The sequence below is a fragment of the Scedosporium apiospermum genome, assembly GCF_000732125.1.
Source record: "Scedosporium apiospermum strain IHEM 14462 chromosome Unknown SEQ_SAPIO_0154, whole genome shotgun sequence".
NCBI classification, from domain to species: Eukaryota; Fungi; Ascomycota; class Sordariomycetes; order Microascales; family Microascaceae; genus Scedosporium; species Scedosporium apiospermum.
Genome location: NW_015971855.1, coordinates 734,277 through 750,952, shown reverse-complemented (window position 1 = coordinate 750,952; position 16,676 = coordinate 734,277). Strand labels below are relative to the sequence as shown.

The window sequence follows — 16,676 nt, the reverse complement described above, 5'->3', positions numbered from 1 at the left end:
ATGCTCGCCTTCTTCGTATTCTTATCCCTCGCTAGCTTGGGAGCTTGTCAGTCATGCTCGCAATGCCAGCCGCTCCAGCTCGAGCCAGATATGGAGCTCGAGAAGCAACCACGATTGCCTGACCCATTCTTACGATTCAACGGGGAGCGTATAGAAAAAAAATCCGACTGGGCCTGCCGGAGGAAAGAACTCTCCCAGTTGTTCCAGCAGTACGTGTATGGCATCATCCCAGGGAAGCCAGAAACGTTCAACACATTTATGAACGGTACTTCGATCGTCGTTGAGGCAGGTAACGGCAACAAGACCCTATCCTTCGCCGCAGAAATCGCTCTCCCATTAACGGGGGAAGTCCCATACCCAGCGGTCCTTGCCATTGAGGGAGTCAGCTTCCCGGTCCCTGATGGAGTTGCGGTAATAACCTACCGGAATGGCGAACTGGCAAGGCAATCTGGCGGAGCGAAGTTCTTCGATATATACGGACGTGATCTCCACACCGGCGACTATGCCGTTGCGTCCTGGGGGATCTCTCGTCTCATCGACGCCCTTGAGCTTCTCCCCGAAAGCAATATCGACACCTCGCGGCTAGCCGTAACAGGATGCTCACGCAACGGCCGAGCCGCTCTTGTCGCAGGGGCCATGGACGAACGCATCTCCATTACTCTGCCTCAGGAAGCCGGGCTGGGCGGCGACGCCTGCTGGCGAATCGTGGAAGAAGAACTAAGCAAAGGGCGAAGAATCTGCATCACTTCATGTCTCCAACCGGACCCCACGGGTCTCAGACCGGACTTCCCCGGCCGCGATTTCGTTGGGCTCCCCGTGGACCAACATGAACTGGCTGCCATGATCGCTCCTAGAGCCTTGCTAGTGTTGCTAAACGACATTGACTGGCTCCAGCCCCTGGCCGCTTACACGTGTATGAAGGCCGCACACAGGGTATGGGAGGCCCTGGGGGTGCCGGATCGGATGGGCGTCTCTTTTGTTGGAGGGCATAACCACTGCGCCTTCTCGGAGAGACAAAGTGATATCTTGAACGCTTACATACAGAAGTACCTGGTCGGGAGTGATGTCGATTTCGACACTGGCGGATTCGAGGTCAACATAACGGGTGTATTTAATGAGCTGGACTTTTCATGGTGGGTTCCTTGGGACCCTTTGGAATTAGAGTAAAGGCTAAAGTCTCGAATCAGCCTGCGCATGGCATACCAACTCGTTCTCGCTTGGGAATTTCTCCTGACATCTCCTACACACGTGTCTTTTCTCGTGAAAAGTAACTACATGTCTCCTGGAAATAAAAATATACACTGGGTAGTACACAATGTCGAGGTTTCAAACGTGTGTAACTTCGGCGTGCAATGCTTCTCGAGGCCGTATCTATGCCATTCGAGAGCATCCGCAGCTGCCCAGAGCGACCACGACAGGCGGTTGTGTTTAGAGCGGCAGGATCGACGAAGGATGGCTTTCAGAAGAGTGTCGGTATAAAATAACATCCCAATATCCACGGGAACCTCGAGTCCATTTATATCCGCGGCACTTTTGCAGGGGATCTTTTGCTTGGGTCACGTCCAGGCGCCAATCACGGCAGTCGAGGTGTTGGATGCGATGTATCGCCTTGCAGGGAGACGAGTAAATGTATTAATAGCGCTATTTTGTTGCATCCCGAGAATGCTCCGCCTGCATATTTGCGATCGGTTCGAGAGTGGCGGCCGGCGGGTGGTAGACTCCGGAGCCACCGTGAGAAACGAACGACACATTCGAACTTGTTCCTTTGGTTCTGGGCAGACAGACGACTCTGGTCGCAGCCTAGAGTAGGAGGGACCTTTTGTTGGTGGGTTGGAGTGGATTGAGATGGACCAAGCGAGAAAAAATGGACAGGTGTTGTCAGCTGAGAAATTAAAATTTAAGGAATGTGATTGGTCCTTAACGTTTGTACAGTGGCTGGCAGCAAAAGTTCCTCGGCGGCGAAGGGAACTTTTTTCGTTTGCCCAAAGTTCATCTTGTTTCCCCCCGGAGTCATTCAGGGAAATATAGTGGACATCAATAACGTGTCTGGTGAGGTATCCCCGAGAGGAGGGATTTGATATGCTGCGTCGTACATCGGCCACTTTGGATCGCGAACAGCGACTGAGGTCAACGGGTATTCAATTGTCTGCTGTCGCATTTTCAAGATGCCTTATCAAAAAGAGTCTCGTCCCGCCATCTCTGCTAAGATGTTGACAGTCGCATGTGCTTCTTGGCACCTGGGATAATGTACCCTCAGTACCTCCCACGCCTCTTGTCGCATGGTGGAAAACCACTTAAAATTTCCCCAAATTCCAGAATAGTGGAAAGGGGCGTTTAACTCTCTTGGTGTAAAAAGGCCCTGAACCTCCGGATTGAGAGACTTTTGAGGAATGGCTGCAAAGGGTGGGAGAGGTTTTGTTGGATGCAACATTGATATTGTACCTCTCAGGTATTCTAAGGAGGACTTGGGACTTCCCCAGGTCGCATGACATGTACCCTTGTCAGATATGATGAGACAGCCTTCTCCAACCTTCAATGTTCCTTGACGTCTTGAAGAAGAGTGCCTCCAGGTTTCTAGAAGGTTGCAAATTGTAAAGACATTATCAGTTTCATAAATTGAGACTTGCCCTTGGCTTCCGTTAATTTGAATGCCCTCCAAGCCCTCATCGCTCGAGGTTCAATGCAGGTGTCGATATCGACATCGGTCCTTTCTCAGTAGCAGTGAACCTCGACTCTTGCATCCCGCATGGGCCGCCAGGGTGAAGGATACACGCCCGGTACAAAGAGGAAAAGGAAGGTGACAACAATCCACTTCTCCAGCACCCCACCATCAGTCCAAGCCTCCACACAGCGCCCTGATTAGTTCCTGTGAGGCGAAAAGACCGCTTTAAGAACACCAAAGGGCGGAATGGTTTCCTCTGGAGGGGATCATTGCCCCATTGCTATGGATTGATTCTCCGAAGTAGGAGTGTAATCGCCCTCTCTGCATGTATTCATACCTTGTATTCGTACGAAGCTGTGTCGCGGTGGGAGATAACACCCTTCTGTGAGTACTTGCAAACACAGATGATTGTACTTGAGGTACAGCGACAGCTGGTGAGGAAGACAGGGTGAGCAGGGTGAATTTTAACAGCAGGAGAACCTGGACTGAAGAATCCATGAACTCGCAAAGGGAGAACGAAGTAAGCAGCAGAAGTACTTCGTACTGGTACTGTTCCTGTTTTTGGGAGATCAACTATCGTGCAATTTACCACCGAAAAGGGATTCGAGTCAAGCCTCGATTGAAGTTAAGGTACTTCGTACTCCGTTTTTATCTCTCCCTTCCCTACCCTTTTAAAGGGAGACCGCCCGCTTTTGACGGACCCGCGCCTTAGATGCCATTTTGGTCGGATTATTAGAATACCCCGTCCACTACTGGTAGCTGGTAGAGTGAGCATTGTACAATTGCACGAAGCCGGGAATAATACTGGATTAAGGCCCGCTCCCCATTCCCCATTCCCCATTTCTTGACCTCCCACCTCACTCCCAAGTTCCCGGTCACACTCCGTTACTTTTTCTCGGGTCCCCCCATCAATTCCAACAAGTGAATGTCTTATCTCCTCCCCCTCCTCTCCCGGTCTCACTTTGTACTTCGCCTTTCGCACCGCCTCACCATCGAATACCGCTAAATAACGACCGAAGCGCATTCAGAAACGACCGGGGATTCTCACTACAGATTGACAAGGGCCGGCCGGCCATTGTTCAGACCTTCGTCCGATTTATCGACAATGCCGTCCCTCTTTCGCCGGCGCCATGAGCCCGAGGACATCAAGCCTCTGCCCGCCCCCTCGGAGGGTGTCGAGGTGTCGGGGCTCGAACATATCAAGTCTCTCGAACAAATGGAAAAGAAAGCCTACAACCTCGATCCGAACATGCCCTTGGACGTATTAAACGAACTCGATGCTGCTATCGCGACCGGAAATGTCGAGAAGGGAGCTGAGATTGAGCAAGCGCTTATGGACGACAACAGCCCCTATCCCGAGGTGTGTCCTTTTTCTTTGGTCCATCCTATTGCCCTCTAGCTGGATCAACGAGCCTTATGATGGGAGGAAATGAGAGGATAATCCATATTTCCCCCGCCCCGGCATATAATATTGTCGCGACGGGTCTATTTGGAGTAGGCTGGGGAGGAAATCCGGAATTATCAGTGGTTACTGACGAAACGCGATCGACGAAACAAAATAGGTTCGAGCCGTCGTCCGAAACTTCGATGTCGATATGCCCGCGAACACGATCCGCGCCTGGGTAATCGGAATGTTCCTTTGCACTGTCGGATCTGCCGTGAATATGCTTTTCTCGCTTCGCAACCCCAGCGTTACCATAACAACCTACGTCGTTCAGTTGGTCGCCTACCCTCTCGGCCTCGGCTGGGATCTTATCATGCCCGATAGGGAATGGAATCTATGGGGATTGAAATTCAACTTGAAGCCCGGAAAGTTCAATTACAAGGAGCATGTCGTAATTGTCGTCATGTCGAATGTGAGTAAACACGAGTGATCGATGAATTACCTTCCATCCCATTCACTTCAAGATTCGACGATTGAGATGCCAGTGGGATGGAGAGAGGACGCGAAGGGACGATCTATACTAACAACTTTGCCTCGTATCAGGCTGCGTACGGCGGTGGAGTCTTGTACGCGACCGATGTCTTGCTGGCCCAACAGCTCTTTTACGGCCAGCACTTTGGCTGGGCCTTCCAGCTCTTGTTCGGCATTACGACCCTCTGCACCGGTTACGGCCTCGCTGGTCTCGCCCGTCGTTTCTTGGTTTGGCCTGCGTCCATGATCTGGCCTTCCGACCTCGTCAATTGCGCGCTCTTCTATACCCTTCACGATCACTCGCCTTCCGACCCTTCGAAGACGAATGGCTGGAAGATTGGCCGTTATCGATTGTTCTTGATCGCTGGCGCCGGCGCATTCGTCTGGTACTGGTTCCCCGGTTGGATCTTCCAAGGTCTCTCCTACTTTTTGTGGATCTGCTGGATCGCGCCGAACAGTGTCATCGTGAACAAGCTTTTCGGCGGCCTGTCCGGATACGGCCTCTTCCCATTGACTTTTGTATGCTTTTGATCTTTTACGTGTACTCTTTCTGTATGAATTTGCCAAATGCTAACCGGCGACCAGGATTGGACCGTTATTTCGGGCTTCCTCACCTCCCCGCTGATTCCGCCATTCTACGCCATCGCCAATGTCGTCGCCAGCGTTGTAATCTTCTTCGTCATCGTCTCGATGGGTATCCACTTCTCTGGCACCTGGTACGCCGACTACTTCCCCGTGCAGAGCTCTATCTCCTACGACAACACCGGCGCCGAGTACAACGTTAGCCGTATTCTCAACGACAAGTTTCAGTTCGACGAGGAGGCTTACAAGGCTTACTCCCCTCTATTTCTATCGACTCAATTCGCGCTCGCCTACGGTCTGTCGTTTGCTGCCGTCACCGCCGTAGTTGTCCATGTGGCGCTGTATCATGGCAAGGAGATGTGGAGGCAGTTCAAGCTTGCGCGCCATCAGGAAGATGATGTGCATATGAGGCTTATGAAGAAGTACCGTGATGCTGAGGACTGGTGGTATTTCGGTAAGTTTTCCCAATCCTACTACAAAATAGGGCCGCCATTTCCCCTCCCCTCTCTCTCTCTCCATCCCATCCCCAAGCGGTAGAAGTAAATTAATACTAACGCTCACGGTAAAAGCCCTCTTCGTCGTCATGGTCTCGATTTCCTTTGGCGTCGTCGCAGGTTGGCCAACGGGCTTCCCTGCCTGGGCCTTTGTCATCTGTATGCTTCTCCCTATCGTCTGGCTCCTTCCCATCGGCATTATCCAGGCCGTCACCAACATCCAGCTCGGCCTCAACGTCCTCACCGAGTTCATCATCGGCTACATGGTTCCCGGCCGCCCCATGGCCATGATGATGTTCAAGAATTATGGTTACCTCAGCATCGGGCAGGCCCTCTACTTCGCCCAGGACCTCAAGCTCGGCCACTACATGAAGGTGCCGCCGCGCGTCATGTTCTCCTCTCAGCTCATCGCATCGATCTGGTCCGCCATCGTCCAGATCATCGTCATGAACTGGGCCCTCGGCCACATCCCCAACGTCTGTGACCTCCAGCAGGAGAACCACTACACCTGCCCCGGCGGCCGCGTCTTCTTCACCGCCTCCATCATCTGGGGGGCCATCGGCCCCGCCCGCATCTTCAGCGGCAAAGCCATCTACCACAACCTCCAGTGGTTCTGGCTCGTCGGCGCCCTCGCCCCCGTCCTCACCTGGATCCTCGCCAGGCGCTGGCCCCGCTCCATCTGGCGCTACGTCAGCACTCCCCTCATCTTCGGCGGCGCCGGCCTGCTGCCCCCCGCCAGCGTCTACATCTACCTCTGCTGGGCCGTCGTCGGCACCATCTTCAACTACTTCATTAAGCGCCGCTACACGGGCTGGTGGCTCCAGTACAACTACATCCTCTCCGCCGCCCTCGACTGCGGCCTCATACTTTCCACCCTCGTCATCTTCTTCACGCTGTACCTTACCTCTGCACAGGCGCCGCAGTGGTGGGGGAATGACGTCGCCGTTAATTCGATGGATTATAAGGGCACGGCGCATAAGTCGCACGTGCCGCCCGGCACGAAGATTGGACCGACAGAGTGGCCTTGAACGGGCCTTTCTGCACGATTTAGCTTCCCCTTTCTGTTTATGGAGTTCATTGGCTTTTTTTTTCATCTTCTTTTGCTCTCTCCCGGTTGGGAAGAACACTTTTTCCCTTGTATAATGACGCGAAATAGCGAGGGTATATGATTTTATAAATGAACCGATATATGAACCAAGAATACGGGAAACCTTGGAAACGAGACTGGGGATGGGGTAGGGAAGGAGGTGGAGGTTGGAACTAATTCTCCTTTCCTGTACATGGAACGCGTTCCCGCGCCCTGGTTTTGGTATATCCTTGGATGTTTGGAATCGGGAGGGGTTTCCTTTTTTTTTTTTCTTGTTTAACGTTAAGGCGTTTGAATGGTAGGAAAGGGAGCTTGAGGGCTTTAGCATAGGATTGGCGTGAAATTTAACGAGACTAGCCTTTTTACTTGAAGATGTCGCGTGTAAAGTCGTCGGAGAGAGACGGAAGAGAAAAGCCCGTATGATACAGAGTACTACTTGGATAAATCTCGTGCCAACACAAAAAACGCCAACCACGACACTACACATCAACGCTCGATAAAATACATGACCTAAATACCACAAAATCCCCCGTCCCGTCCCGGCGCCCCTGTCCCTGACCTCTCAATTCCATCATGATACACTAAACTAAGAGGCAGGCTCAGGCGCATCTCCCTCCTCCTTCTTGGCCTCCTCGGACTTGGCCTCCTCAGCTGCTGATTTCTCATCACCTTCGGTCTTCGTCTCCTCGGTCTTCTCCTCGGCCTTGGGTGCATCTTCGGGCTTCGCCTCCTCCGAAGGAGCAGCGACCTCGGTCTTTGGCTCGTCCGCTTTGGTCTCCTCGGGTTTAAGCTCCTCGGGCTTTACTTCGACGGCGGGGGGTTCATTGGCCTTTGGCTCGTCCGCGGCGGTCTCCGGCGCAGGTTCTTGGGTAGGGGCGGCTGATTGAGTCTTAATCTCCTCGGCGCGCTTATCCAGATTCTCTACGAGGCTGTCGAGAAGACCGGGGCTTTCGGCGTCTTTGGCTGCAGACTCTGGTTCTCTTGGCTGCTCGGCTGCGGGTGCCTCCGCTGTCGGCTCATTCGAACTCGCGGGTTCAGCTTCCACAGGCGCAGGTTCAACGGGGGCTTCTGCCACGGCAGCGGCGGTGGGCGAAGCTGACTTTTCGGCCTTGACGGCTGGCGAGGCTTCCTTCGCTGGGCTCGCGGAAGGAGCGGAGGCCGGAGCGCTGGCTTCCACCGGAGCCTGAGCGACATCTGCCGTGTCACTCATGACTGTATCAGCACTCTCTATCGCCTCCTGGGGTTTGGTAGGCGATGCTTCGCGAGGGACGTTTGGTTCAGTCTCCGTGATCTCCTCTTCAGCCTCGCCCGATTGTGGGGGAACCTCGGGGGGCGCGGAAGCCAGTGGTGCCTCATCTGCCATAACAGTATCTATCTGCGCCGAAGCCCCTGTCTCGGGAGCCTTCGGCGGCGCAGCTTCTACAGGAGACCGGGATGAGGGCTCTGTAGGAGACATTATCATGACATTCTTCAGGGGGCTTCCCTCAATCCTCGGGGAACCCAATGGAGGGATGGGTAGAGGTGGAGGCACTAGATTCACCGGCCCTGGTGATGGCACCTCGCTCGGTTTCTCAGTCGTCTCAGAAGGTTTGGGTTCTTTAGCGATGGTCGGTGCGTCGGTCATCTCATGGTCCTGGGCCTGCTTTTCCGTAGACTCGACAACTCCCGAATCCCTGTCGTTCTCGTTCTCTTCTCCCTCCTCACCCTCGTCTCCTTCCTCACCTTCGTCACCCTCATCCTCATCATCTGAAGGCGCTGCAGAATTGGTCTTGTGGTCCCTAGCTGCAGCATCCTCTCCGTCACCCTCCTGCTTAACACTCTGTAAACTATAGTTAGTATGGCATACACCAAAGGGTACAATCGAGGAAAGGAAGAAAAAACTTACAGCCTCTCCCGTCCCAGCAACGCCGTTGGTAGAAGTTCCAACAGTCGCCGCCGTCGCTGCAGAAGTGGACCGTGTACTCGGAGGTAACGGTAACTTCCTCTTCCTTCCACGGCCGGGACCTTTGGGTTTCCTCTTCGGCGGCGGGGGCCGGCGCCGAGCAGGAGCAGGTGGCTGTGGCGCTTCCCCACCGCTAATCGTAACAGGGGCTGCGACGACGCTCGTGGCGATGATCTCTCCCTCGATCTTCTGGCCCTCGACAAGAGTAACTTCTTGCGTGTAAGGGTTCCCGGCCGCGTCGACCCTGCGAACAGTGGCTTTCGTAATAGTGTTTCCGGAGGCCGGGGCCACAACCGTCTTCGAGGCAATGGTGATGGTTCCCTTCCTTCTCTTAGCGAGGTGACTGATATCCGGGCCCTCCAAATTACGCGGTAACGGCTTCCATGACTTGACAGTAAATCCCGTCGTACTCGGATCGTCCTCTTCCTTCTTCTCTAGCTTCTCGGCCGGGATCCCATCGGCCTCGGGTTCTTCTTCCTCGGCGGGAAGCGGTCGCTTATAAAGACGTCCGGATCGCGCGGCACGTAGCAACTCTTGGCTATGCGGCGGTAGGAGGTGTGCGTCTTTGGGAAGACCGTGGGGGAGCTCGATGGCCCAGATGTCGTTTGCTTTCGTCGTCTCGGGAGGGGGTGGAGGCGCGATTCGGAGCCATTCTTCTCGCCATTGTCGCACGGGAAGACCTGTTGGATGAGAATAAGTATAAATTATCTGGGATATGTTCCAAATGAGAGGGAATGTGTCAACGCACCCTCAAAGTCGTCGTGTTCCGCATAACCGGCACGATTAGCTCGTCTAGTCTTCAGAGTCGAGCGTTGTTAGTCAGTCGACAATTAACAGAGGATGATGTGGTAGCATCAAAACTAACACCTGGGGCCATTCTTCGCAATGGCAGCCCGGAGCTGCGAACGCGATAAACCACAAAGTTTCTAAAACCGAATGATTTTCAGACCGGGGATACTGCAAAGGAAGGTTCGACGGTCGCGTGGCTGCGAATTGATCGGAGATTCCACGATGGCCTAAGCGCTGTCGAAGCGTAGCTAAGAGTCGGAAGTAAGGGTGGTGATTGCCTTTGCCGGAAATAACCGTCAATAAGTGTGGTCGTGATTGTTCTAATCCCTCTTGGAGTTATGTACAAACTTGAACCAATTCGGCGACTTCAAATCTCGAATCGCGGCGCACTTGCCGTGTCGCGACGCCAGCCTTGCCACTGGTAAGTGTCACGTGACACACACTAACGATTGGCGATCACTGAATCATGACTTGTACAGTACGCGTTTCTTCCCATACTATGTATGCAATGCAATTAGAATCTTCAGTTCCCGTATCCAGCATCTCCGGCTTCCGGCCATCAAAGTCGGGATTGATGAGTTCAGTAGTGAGGGAAAGCCAAACTAAGTCACCAAGTCTAAGAAGTACACTGCACTTTCTACACGTAGCCAGTCGCAGCGGAAGCTGATATTCCTGATTACCAGCTAAAAAGAGTAATAGAACGTTCACATCCAAGCTGCGGAAAAAAAAAAGTTGAGTAGTGAATACGCAAGTTATTCAGATGCCAGGCGCCTGCTCTCCGCCCCTCTCCATTCATCAAGATTGGGGTATCGTTCCCAGTATCTTTCCCTAATCATACAAGTATAATATAATTGAAGTGTCGTGTCTTATCTTCATCCCCAACTCCGGTCTATGCTTTCCTTCGCCATCCACAGTTCCCACCCCCCGCTGTCCTGCTAGGAACAATTTCAAGGCCCCTTCTGAGGCCATATGATCACCATAAAGCTTTCACTTTATTCCTTGTTAGGCTTCCGCCCTCTTAGCCACCTTCCCAGCAGAATTCTCCAAGACAAGCGGATCGAATTTGTAAAACTGGCTGATGACCGTCTGCCTCTTGACGACCTCGAGTTCTTGTCGTCCCTTGCTCAGAAGCTGGGTGATCTGCTCAGGGTCCTTCACCGTCATGTTCTCGCGGAAAGCGTCTCTCGTTCGGCGCTTCGCGTATTCTCGGAAGTTGTAGGCGGAGAATTGTTGGCCTTGCCGGAGGAGTTGGCGGTACTATTCGTCATTGATGGGCGTTAGCAAAAAAGAAGTGCGCATGTCGGAGTTTGCGAATACAATATTGGATAGTTCCGCGGAGGAGCGATGACTAGTAGGGACTTACAAGAGAACGGGCTTGCTGGGCGGTGTCGCCCTTTAACGCGGAGGCGACTGACATTATGACTGTAGAATGGCTTTCGGTTTGGGGCAGTAGGGAGGAGAGGGTGTGCGAAGCAAAGGTTGAGGGCGAAGATCGATGCTTGGGGATTGATTGATAAAATAAGCTTGTTTGGAGGTGGGAGATTTTGGCGATGGCGGAATTTGTAATATTCCGCCTTTTACCTCCGTCGCCCGTCCGCAAGGCCGAACGCGGTTGACGTAACCAGTTACAAAGTGGAAGCAAGGAGCAAGGACCACAAACCAGGGCGAGTTGACCGAGCACTCCGAACCTCCGCCAACTCATTGAAGTCACAATTGTGTCAAATTTGGTCTCTGACTTTAATATTCCGTTGTTTGATGTGGCTTTTGGCCCTGACGGGGCCGGTTTGTTAATACGCCTGGCTACGAGGTAATGCATCAACGACATCGGAGAGCTGTGACGTACAATCCAAAGGACCACCTCTTAGGGAAAACCAACAACAAAAAATCCCTTCAAATTATACAAGAGACGGCATTGCTCTGAACTTGAAAAGAGGGAAGAGGCGAACGCGATCGCTCCGTACGTCAATTGGAAAGAGGGCTTCGTCACTCAGCCACGCTACGGGCGGATCACCATGGGGTAGATGAGTTAGATATGTTTGACTGAGTCTACGACGAGAGAGCAAATATATCTCTTATGTGGACGCGTATATACTATCCAAAGAGGAAGAGGCAAAAAAATATGTACATCAAACTAAATCTGTGTACAAGAATAGAAGGAAGCGAATATGCCGAAGGAACAAATGCAACCAAAAAAACGCCCCCCAAAATATGCGCCTATATACAAAATATGTACTGTTCCTCCATATGAGCTTCAAGGAAGTCCCATCAAGAGTGATTCCAAGTCCCGATATCTCGGGGTTCTGTTTGAAAGGTTAGCCGGAAAATTGATCGGAAAGGCCAGTAATAACAGCCTGAGGTCAAAGGAGTTTGTCGAGAAGGACCTACCCAAGGCCTGTGACTGGATCCCAGCCCTCCCGAGCAGAGAATCCATCCGTGGAACATCCAGGGTTGCGGCCGAATCGGATGTCGTTGAAAACACCAGGGTTCGCGTATAGCACCGGATTGACGAAACCAACGGTGGATTTGCCGGCAGCCAAGCGCTTTTCGTTTATGAGGGTGAGCATCGCCGCGAAAACGGGAGCCGAGGCTAGTAACAAGCGGTCAGTTTTTCTACTATAAATGAGGAAGAGGTTCGCCCAAAGCAAAGACATACCTGACGTGCCATATGAAAGGGTAAAGTTCCCGTTAACACCCGTAACAAAGTTCGCTCCATTGGCACTAACATCCGGATATCCTCTCGTCGTCCTCGAATTATTATACCGATCCGATCCGTAAAGCGATCCAGCCTCCCGGTGATATTCCTCTACGGCTTTCCTCTGGTATTCCGGCATGGGAAAGACGTTAGAGAATCCCCCACCCGACCGAATCACCTTCTCACAAGCCACTTCTCCGCTCCGCACCGTCGATCCCTCCATAACCTCCGTAGCCCCCACCGAAGTCACCCACGGACACGTACTCGGGAAGGACGGATTAAAGATCCCGCCCAGGGACCCATGCTGATACGCCCCCGTGAGCGGGTCGAAGCACTGGTTCTTGTTTCCCGCGACGCCAAAATCTCCCGACGCGAACACCATGGAAACTCCTTGGAGGGCGAGCTTCATGTACTCCGCGCACTGTCGCTCCTCGTACCTCACGCTCAGGTCGCCCTCGTTGTAAGCGTAGCTCGTTGAGATGACGTTGACCAACGGCGCCGTGCCGCAGACTCGCTCCTGCGGATACTGTCCGTCGATGTTGGGGTCTTTTGACCCGCCGCCTTGGAAATTGCAGTAGCTGCCGTCGATGGCGTCCAGAAAGTTGTTAAAGCTGCCTCCTTGGACCGTGTCTCCGACCTGGTAGAGAGTCACACGCTGGGGATAGATTAAGGACATGGCAAACTCGAGATCTAACGAGGATTCCCCGTTGTAGAAGTAGGACTGCTTTTCGGTCTGCAGGACGGCGTCGGCGATGAGGTGCACGATCGGGGACTTGCCCACGAGTCTCGGTTCGTATTGCTCGAAGAAGAGGTTCAGGTCCTCCTGCAGGAACGACTGGGGCGTGTACTCTACAATTCCCAACCCGTTGGCCGGCCACTGTAAAGTTCCTGGGGGCATGCCGTAGAGTGCTCGAATGCATGCAGGCGTTATCATGGTATCGCAGTCCATTAAACTCGCGAGGACACTAGGGTGCTTAACAATCTTTCCCGGTTTGGGTAGACTGCCGCTTGCCGGATCACCCAGAATGGCCGTTATTCCAGGTCGAATCCCTTCCGCTGGATGAAGCAAATCAGTAGATATGGGTACCCTCTTCCTTAACCTCTCGAGTTTCTCTTCGGAGAGTGGGATCTTGACGCCGTCGTGTGAGTCCCCGAGCCGTTGGTCGAAGTGCACGGTGGGTGTGATGATGTCGATGTGTTGAGCGAGATGTTTGGGGACGGAGTACCCATCACATGCGACATGCGCATGACCGGACTCATGATGAGTGAAAATGTGGTATTCTGCCTCGAGTAAGGCCTCCACCTCATCTCGTGTCGCCGTGAAAGATATCCAGTTCCTAGCTCTCGAGACAGTGGTTCGATTCCGATCGATTCCTTCATCCTCTAGCCATGCAAGAACGGCGTCTATTGTAGTTTCCTCCGGGGCAAATGTGTCGATGATCTTCTCTCGGGACCAGTGCCGCCCATAGGAGGGCGACCTTGGATCCGCAATCTCACTGACGAACTCATTGGCCTTGTCAAGATTCCTCTGCGTCAACCCGATTCTCACAGGTAGGGAGTAAGATCTCGGTAGACGAATATATTTAGACCAATTTGACCTGGTTGACCTCTTCTCGTGTTGGACATGCTCGATTACCGAGCGAGGTGACACCGGACTGGCCATCACTGCCAGAGCGGAGGTGGTCATCGCGATCAAGAAACCAGGTCTCATTGTTCACTTGATGCCCCAACTCCCACGGAAAAACCCAGGGGAAGACCATCGCAGGATGAACCTTGGGGGGCACCTCTACCAGTTGTAGAAAGTGGCAAGTACATGGGCCAGATATGAGGAGCTGGACAGGTGCACGCGTACCCTCCATTGGGAATTTTCCAAGGTAAATTGATCCCCGGTTTCTACGAAGGATCCAGTATGCCGAGCCGCTCCTCGATACCAGTTTGGTGGACCATCTTAGCTTGGCCCATCCCAAAAGACATGCAGATAATATGCTGGGCAAAACTCCATGTGTGTCTTTTTTTTCGGTCCCACCGAGGTCAATAGCACGAACACTGCACGTCGCCCCAAATCGTGGGTGAGCACGGCGAGCCGAAGGAACAAGGCTTCGCTTCGGGAATTATTCGAAAATTAAGCGATCTCATAGGGCAATTTGTGTCCTCCTGATATCGGAAAGTGTGGTCGCGAAGAGGAGCATGGCTAAATGGGATCAACTAAGATTCCTTGCTCTGCCAAATACCAGATGAATTGCGGCGTTGTACACAGACAGCTTGCCCCAATTAGGACAGTTTAGGACGGTTCCGTCCAACGAAGGCAATCCCCTCCTTATTATCCATCCCGTGTGTTCAAGCAAGCATATGACGAATGGGGCCCACCTCATGCGTCTGGTAATTAAGGCACCACCTGGTCAGAGGAGTCTTGGGTAGTAGGGTTTATTTTTGGATTCTTGCTTTACCGACGATTACGGGGGTGATATAGTTGGGGAGGGTGTGATCTTGTGCGAGAGAACACTTTCAAGAGCTGACGTTTGGTGTAACCCGGGATGAGCAAATTTAGGACGGACGGAATGGATTCTCTCACCGCAGGAACACGGTCATATACTGATCACATGGGCATCGAATCGGGTCTTGGAGCGTGATTGGGTTTGTGCCCCTTGCAGGCATTGAAAGGGGGAGAGACACCGATGGGGCTTCTTCATTAATTTTTAAACTAATGTGGTGTCTTGGCCTCGACATATTTCTGGAAGGTGAGCTGTTGCAAGGCGCGTTGTTCATTTATAATCTGCCACAGCTCTTCGTTCGCTTCATCAGCCCCTTGGCCCGAGGAGGTGCCTGAATTAGACTGCTCCAAACCGAGTAGGGCGGCTTCTAGTACATCTGGAGGGAAGCCCTTGGAGTTCAGCACCCGGCTGAACTTGGTTTCGTCGGCGAGGCTCGTCTCTAATTGCGCCGTAAAGGTATACTGCCTCTCTGCGCGAGTGGGCTTGACAACGGTGTGGATCTTGATGGGCTTCTTCTCCGCCATCGGCTGCGAGAACACCAAGTTTGTGACAGGTGAATTTAAATCTGCAACCTTGGTCGGATGGCCATCGCTCGCCAAGGTCCATTGGAGCACCTTGCCCTTGGAGTGGCCAGTGAGCAAAGTAGTTCCGTCAAAACTGGACGCTATGCAGGAAGCCGGTCCGTCGTCGGCCTCAGCGACTCCGAGAGGAGTGGTGACTTGGACTGCAGTCGAGGAAAGGCCTTCACTGCGGGGACCAAGGAGAGCTTTGTCTCCGAACAGCTCCACCGCGAAGACGGAACCATCCTCTGAGGCTACAAAGATAGCTCGAGCGCAGGGATCTAGGCACACACAGAGCGGTATGGATGGAAACAGCAGAGTCCTCAATGCCTCGCCTGTCTGGTAATTCCAAATAATGCATGTCTTGTCCTTGCTGGCAGAGATGCACATGGAAGTCTCCGGATTAGTGCTTTTAAAGATGATCACAGACGTAACGGCAGCCCTGTGATTTGAAAAGGACCGGTCTGGTTCATAATCTGCCCGAACATCAAGGTCGAGGAGGTGAGGCAACGACCAAACGTGAACGTTCGAGTCATCAGATCCTGTGAGTACGTGATAGGATGTAGCTGCTAGGCAGGTTATGGCCTGAACGTGGCAAGCAGGGGTAGCGGCCTGGCGGCCTGTGCAAATCTGTAGATAAAGACATACACGGTGAGTAACTAGACACGGACGAAAATCGACGAGGGGTATCACGCCGAGAGATATAAATTGAACATGAGAAAAGCCTACCTCCCATAGTATCAGTCTGCCCTGAGCTGTGCCTAGGAGCAAGACATCTTGTATCAAAGCGATAGAAGTTATTTTCTCTTGGAAGGGAATCAAAGCTTCCTGGTTGCCTCGTATCCTCGAGTAGACATGGACGTGAGCCTTGTCCTTTTGCGCCGCAAAGATATGTGAATCACTGACGGCCAGGCAATTTGGAGATGTGGAACTCTTCTTGAAGGTGGATTTCGCGCTCAGTGTGGGATGTAACTGGTAAGAGTAGATCCCTACATCCCTTGCTATTTCCGTCCTAGAGGAGAGGGGAGGTCCGCCGGTGGAGGCGAAGAAAGACTCGGAAAGCATTTTCGCAACGAGTCCAGCCAAGATGACGAAATATGTGTAGGTGTGTACCACGTCGGCACCTTAGAGGTTCCGGATGCGAAAAACCTTTGCTCAGGTGTGAAGAATAATTAGTTTTGAGTGTAAGTCAAGGGCCCTCGTGATGTTGGAGAGCGCAACGATGAGCACCGTTTCACAACATGGGCGTGTCCACACGAAATTAAGGTACTTCGTATAGGTGATATCTAGACCTCGACTGGGTCTCACGAGTCCGGGTAAGGGAGATGCAAGAGAGGCTCAGTTCAAAGACACTAGGCTCGATATCCGTATGTCGTCAATGGGCTGGAGCCGCATATGAGCGTCGGAATGAGGCGATAACCCGACTTGGGCTCCGAACGATACTGGCCTTCAGTTATTCTG

The 16,676-nt window shown here is 52.8% G+C and overlaps 5 protein-coding genes and 1 pseudogene across 5 annotated transcripts; 2 read left to right on the top strand and 4 right to left on the bottom strand.

Annotated features, from left to right (window-relative positions):
• Positions 1-1,167, top strand: SAPIO_CDS9990 (annotated as a pseudogene; the record flags this gene model as incomplete).
• A 2,600-nt stretch (positions 1,168-3,767) lies between these two features.
• On the top strand, positions 3,768-6,681 carry SAPIO_CDS9989 (Uncharacterized protein; the record flags this gene model as incomplete). Its single annotated transcript, XM_016791260.1, has 5 exons — positions 3,768-4,022; positions 4,225-4,518; positions 4,650-5,096; positions 5,163-5,613; positions 5,729-6,681. 5 exons carry the CDS (start codon positions 3,768-3,770, stop codon positions 6,679-6,681), a joined length of 2,400 nt encoding a protein of 799 aa, XP_016639104.1.
• Positions 6,682-7,326: 645 nt separating this feature from the next.
• SAPIO_CDS9988 (uncharacterized protein) lies at positions 7,327-9,559 on the bottom strand (the record flags this gene model as incomplete). Its single annotated transcript, XM_016791259.1, has 4 exons — positions 7,327-8,559; positions 8,626-9,362; positions 9,431-9,479; positions 9,548-9,559. The coding sequence occupies 4 exons, from the start codon at positions 9,557-9,559 to the stop codon at positions 7,327-7,329; spliced, it is 2,031 nt and encodes a 676-aa protein (XP_016639103.1).
• Positions 9,560-10,473: 914 nt separating this feature from the next.
• On the bottom strand, positions 10,474-10,888 carry SAPIO_CDS9987 (uncharacterized protein; the record flags this gene model as incomplete). The annotated part of the gene is made up of 2 exons (XM_016791258.1): positions 10,474-10,728; positions 10,835-10,888. 2 exons carry the CDS (start codon positions 10,886-10,888, stop codon positions 10,474-10,476), a joined length of 309 nt encoding a protein of 102 aa, XP_016639102.1.
• An 834-nt stretch (positions 10,889-11,722) lies between these two features.
• Positions 11,723-13,850, bottom strand: SAPIO_CDS9986 (Tripeptidyl-peptidase sed1; the record flags this gene model as incomplete). The annotated part of the gene is made up of 3 exons (XM_016791257.1): positions 11,723-11,771; positions 11,857-12,058; positions 12,125-13,850. 3 exons carry the CDS (start codon positions 13,848-13,850, stop codon positions 11,723-11,725), a joined length of 1,977 nt encoding a protein of 658 aa, XP_016639101.1.
• Positions 13,851-14,864: 1,014 nt separating this feature from the next.
• SAPIO_CDS9985 (Ribosomal assembly complex component) lies at positions 14,865-16,280 on the bottom strand (the record flags this gene model as incomplete). Its single annotated transcript, XM_016791256.1, has 2 exons — positions 14,865-15,845; positions 15,945-16,280. The coding sequence occupies 2 exons, from the start codon at positions 16,278-16,280 to the stop codon at positions 14,865-14,867; spliced, it is 1,317 nt and encodes a 438-aa protein (XP_016639100.1).
• Between the last annotated feature and the right edge of the window lie 396 nt (positions 16,281-16,676).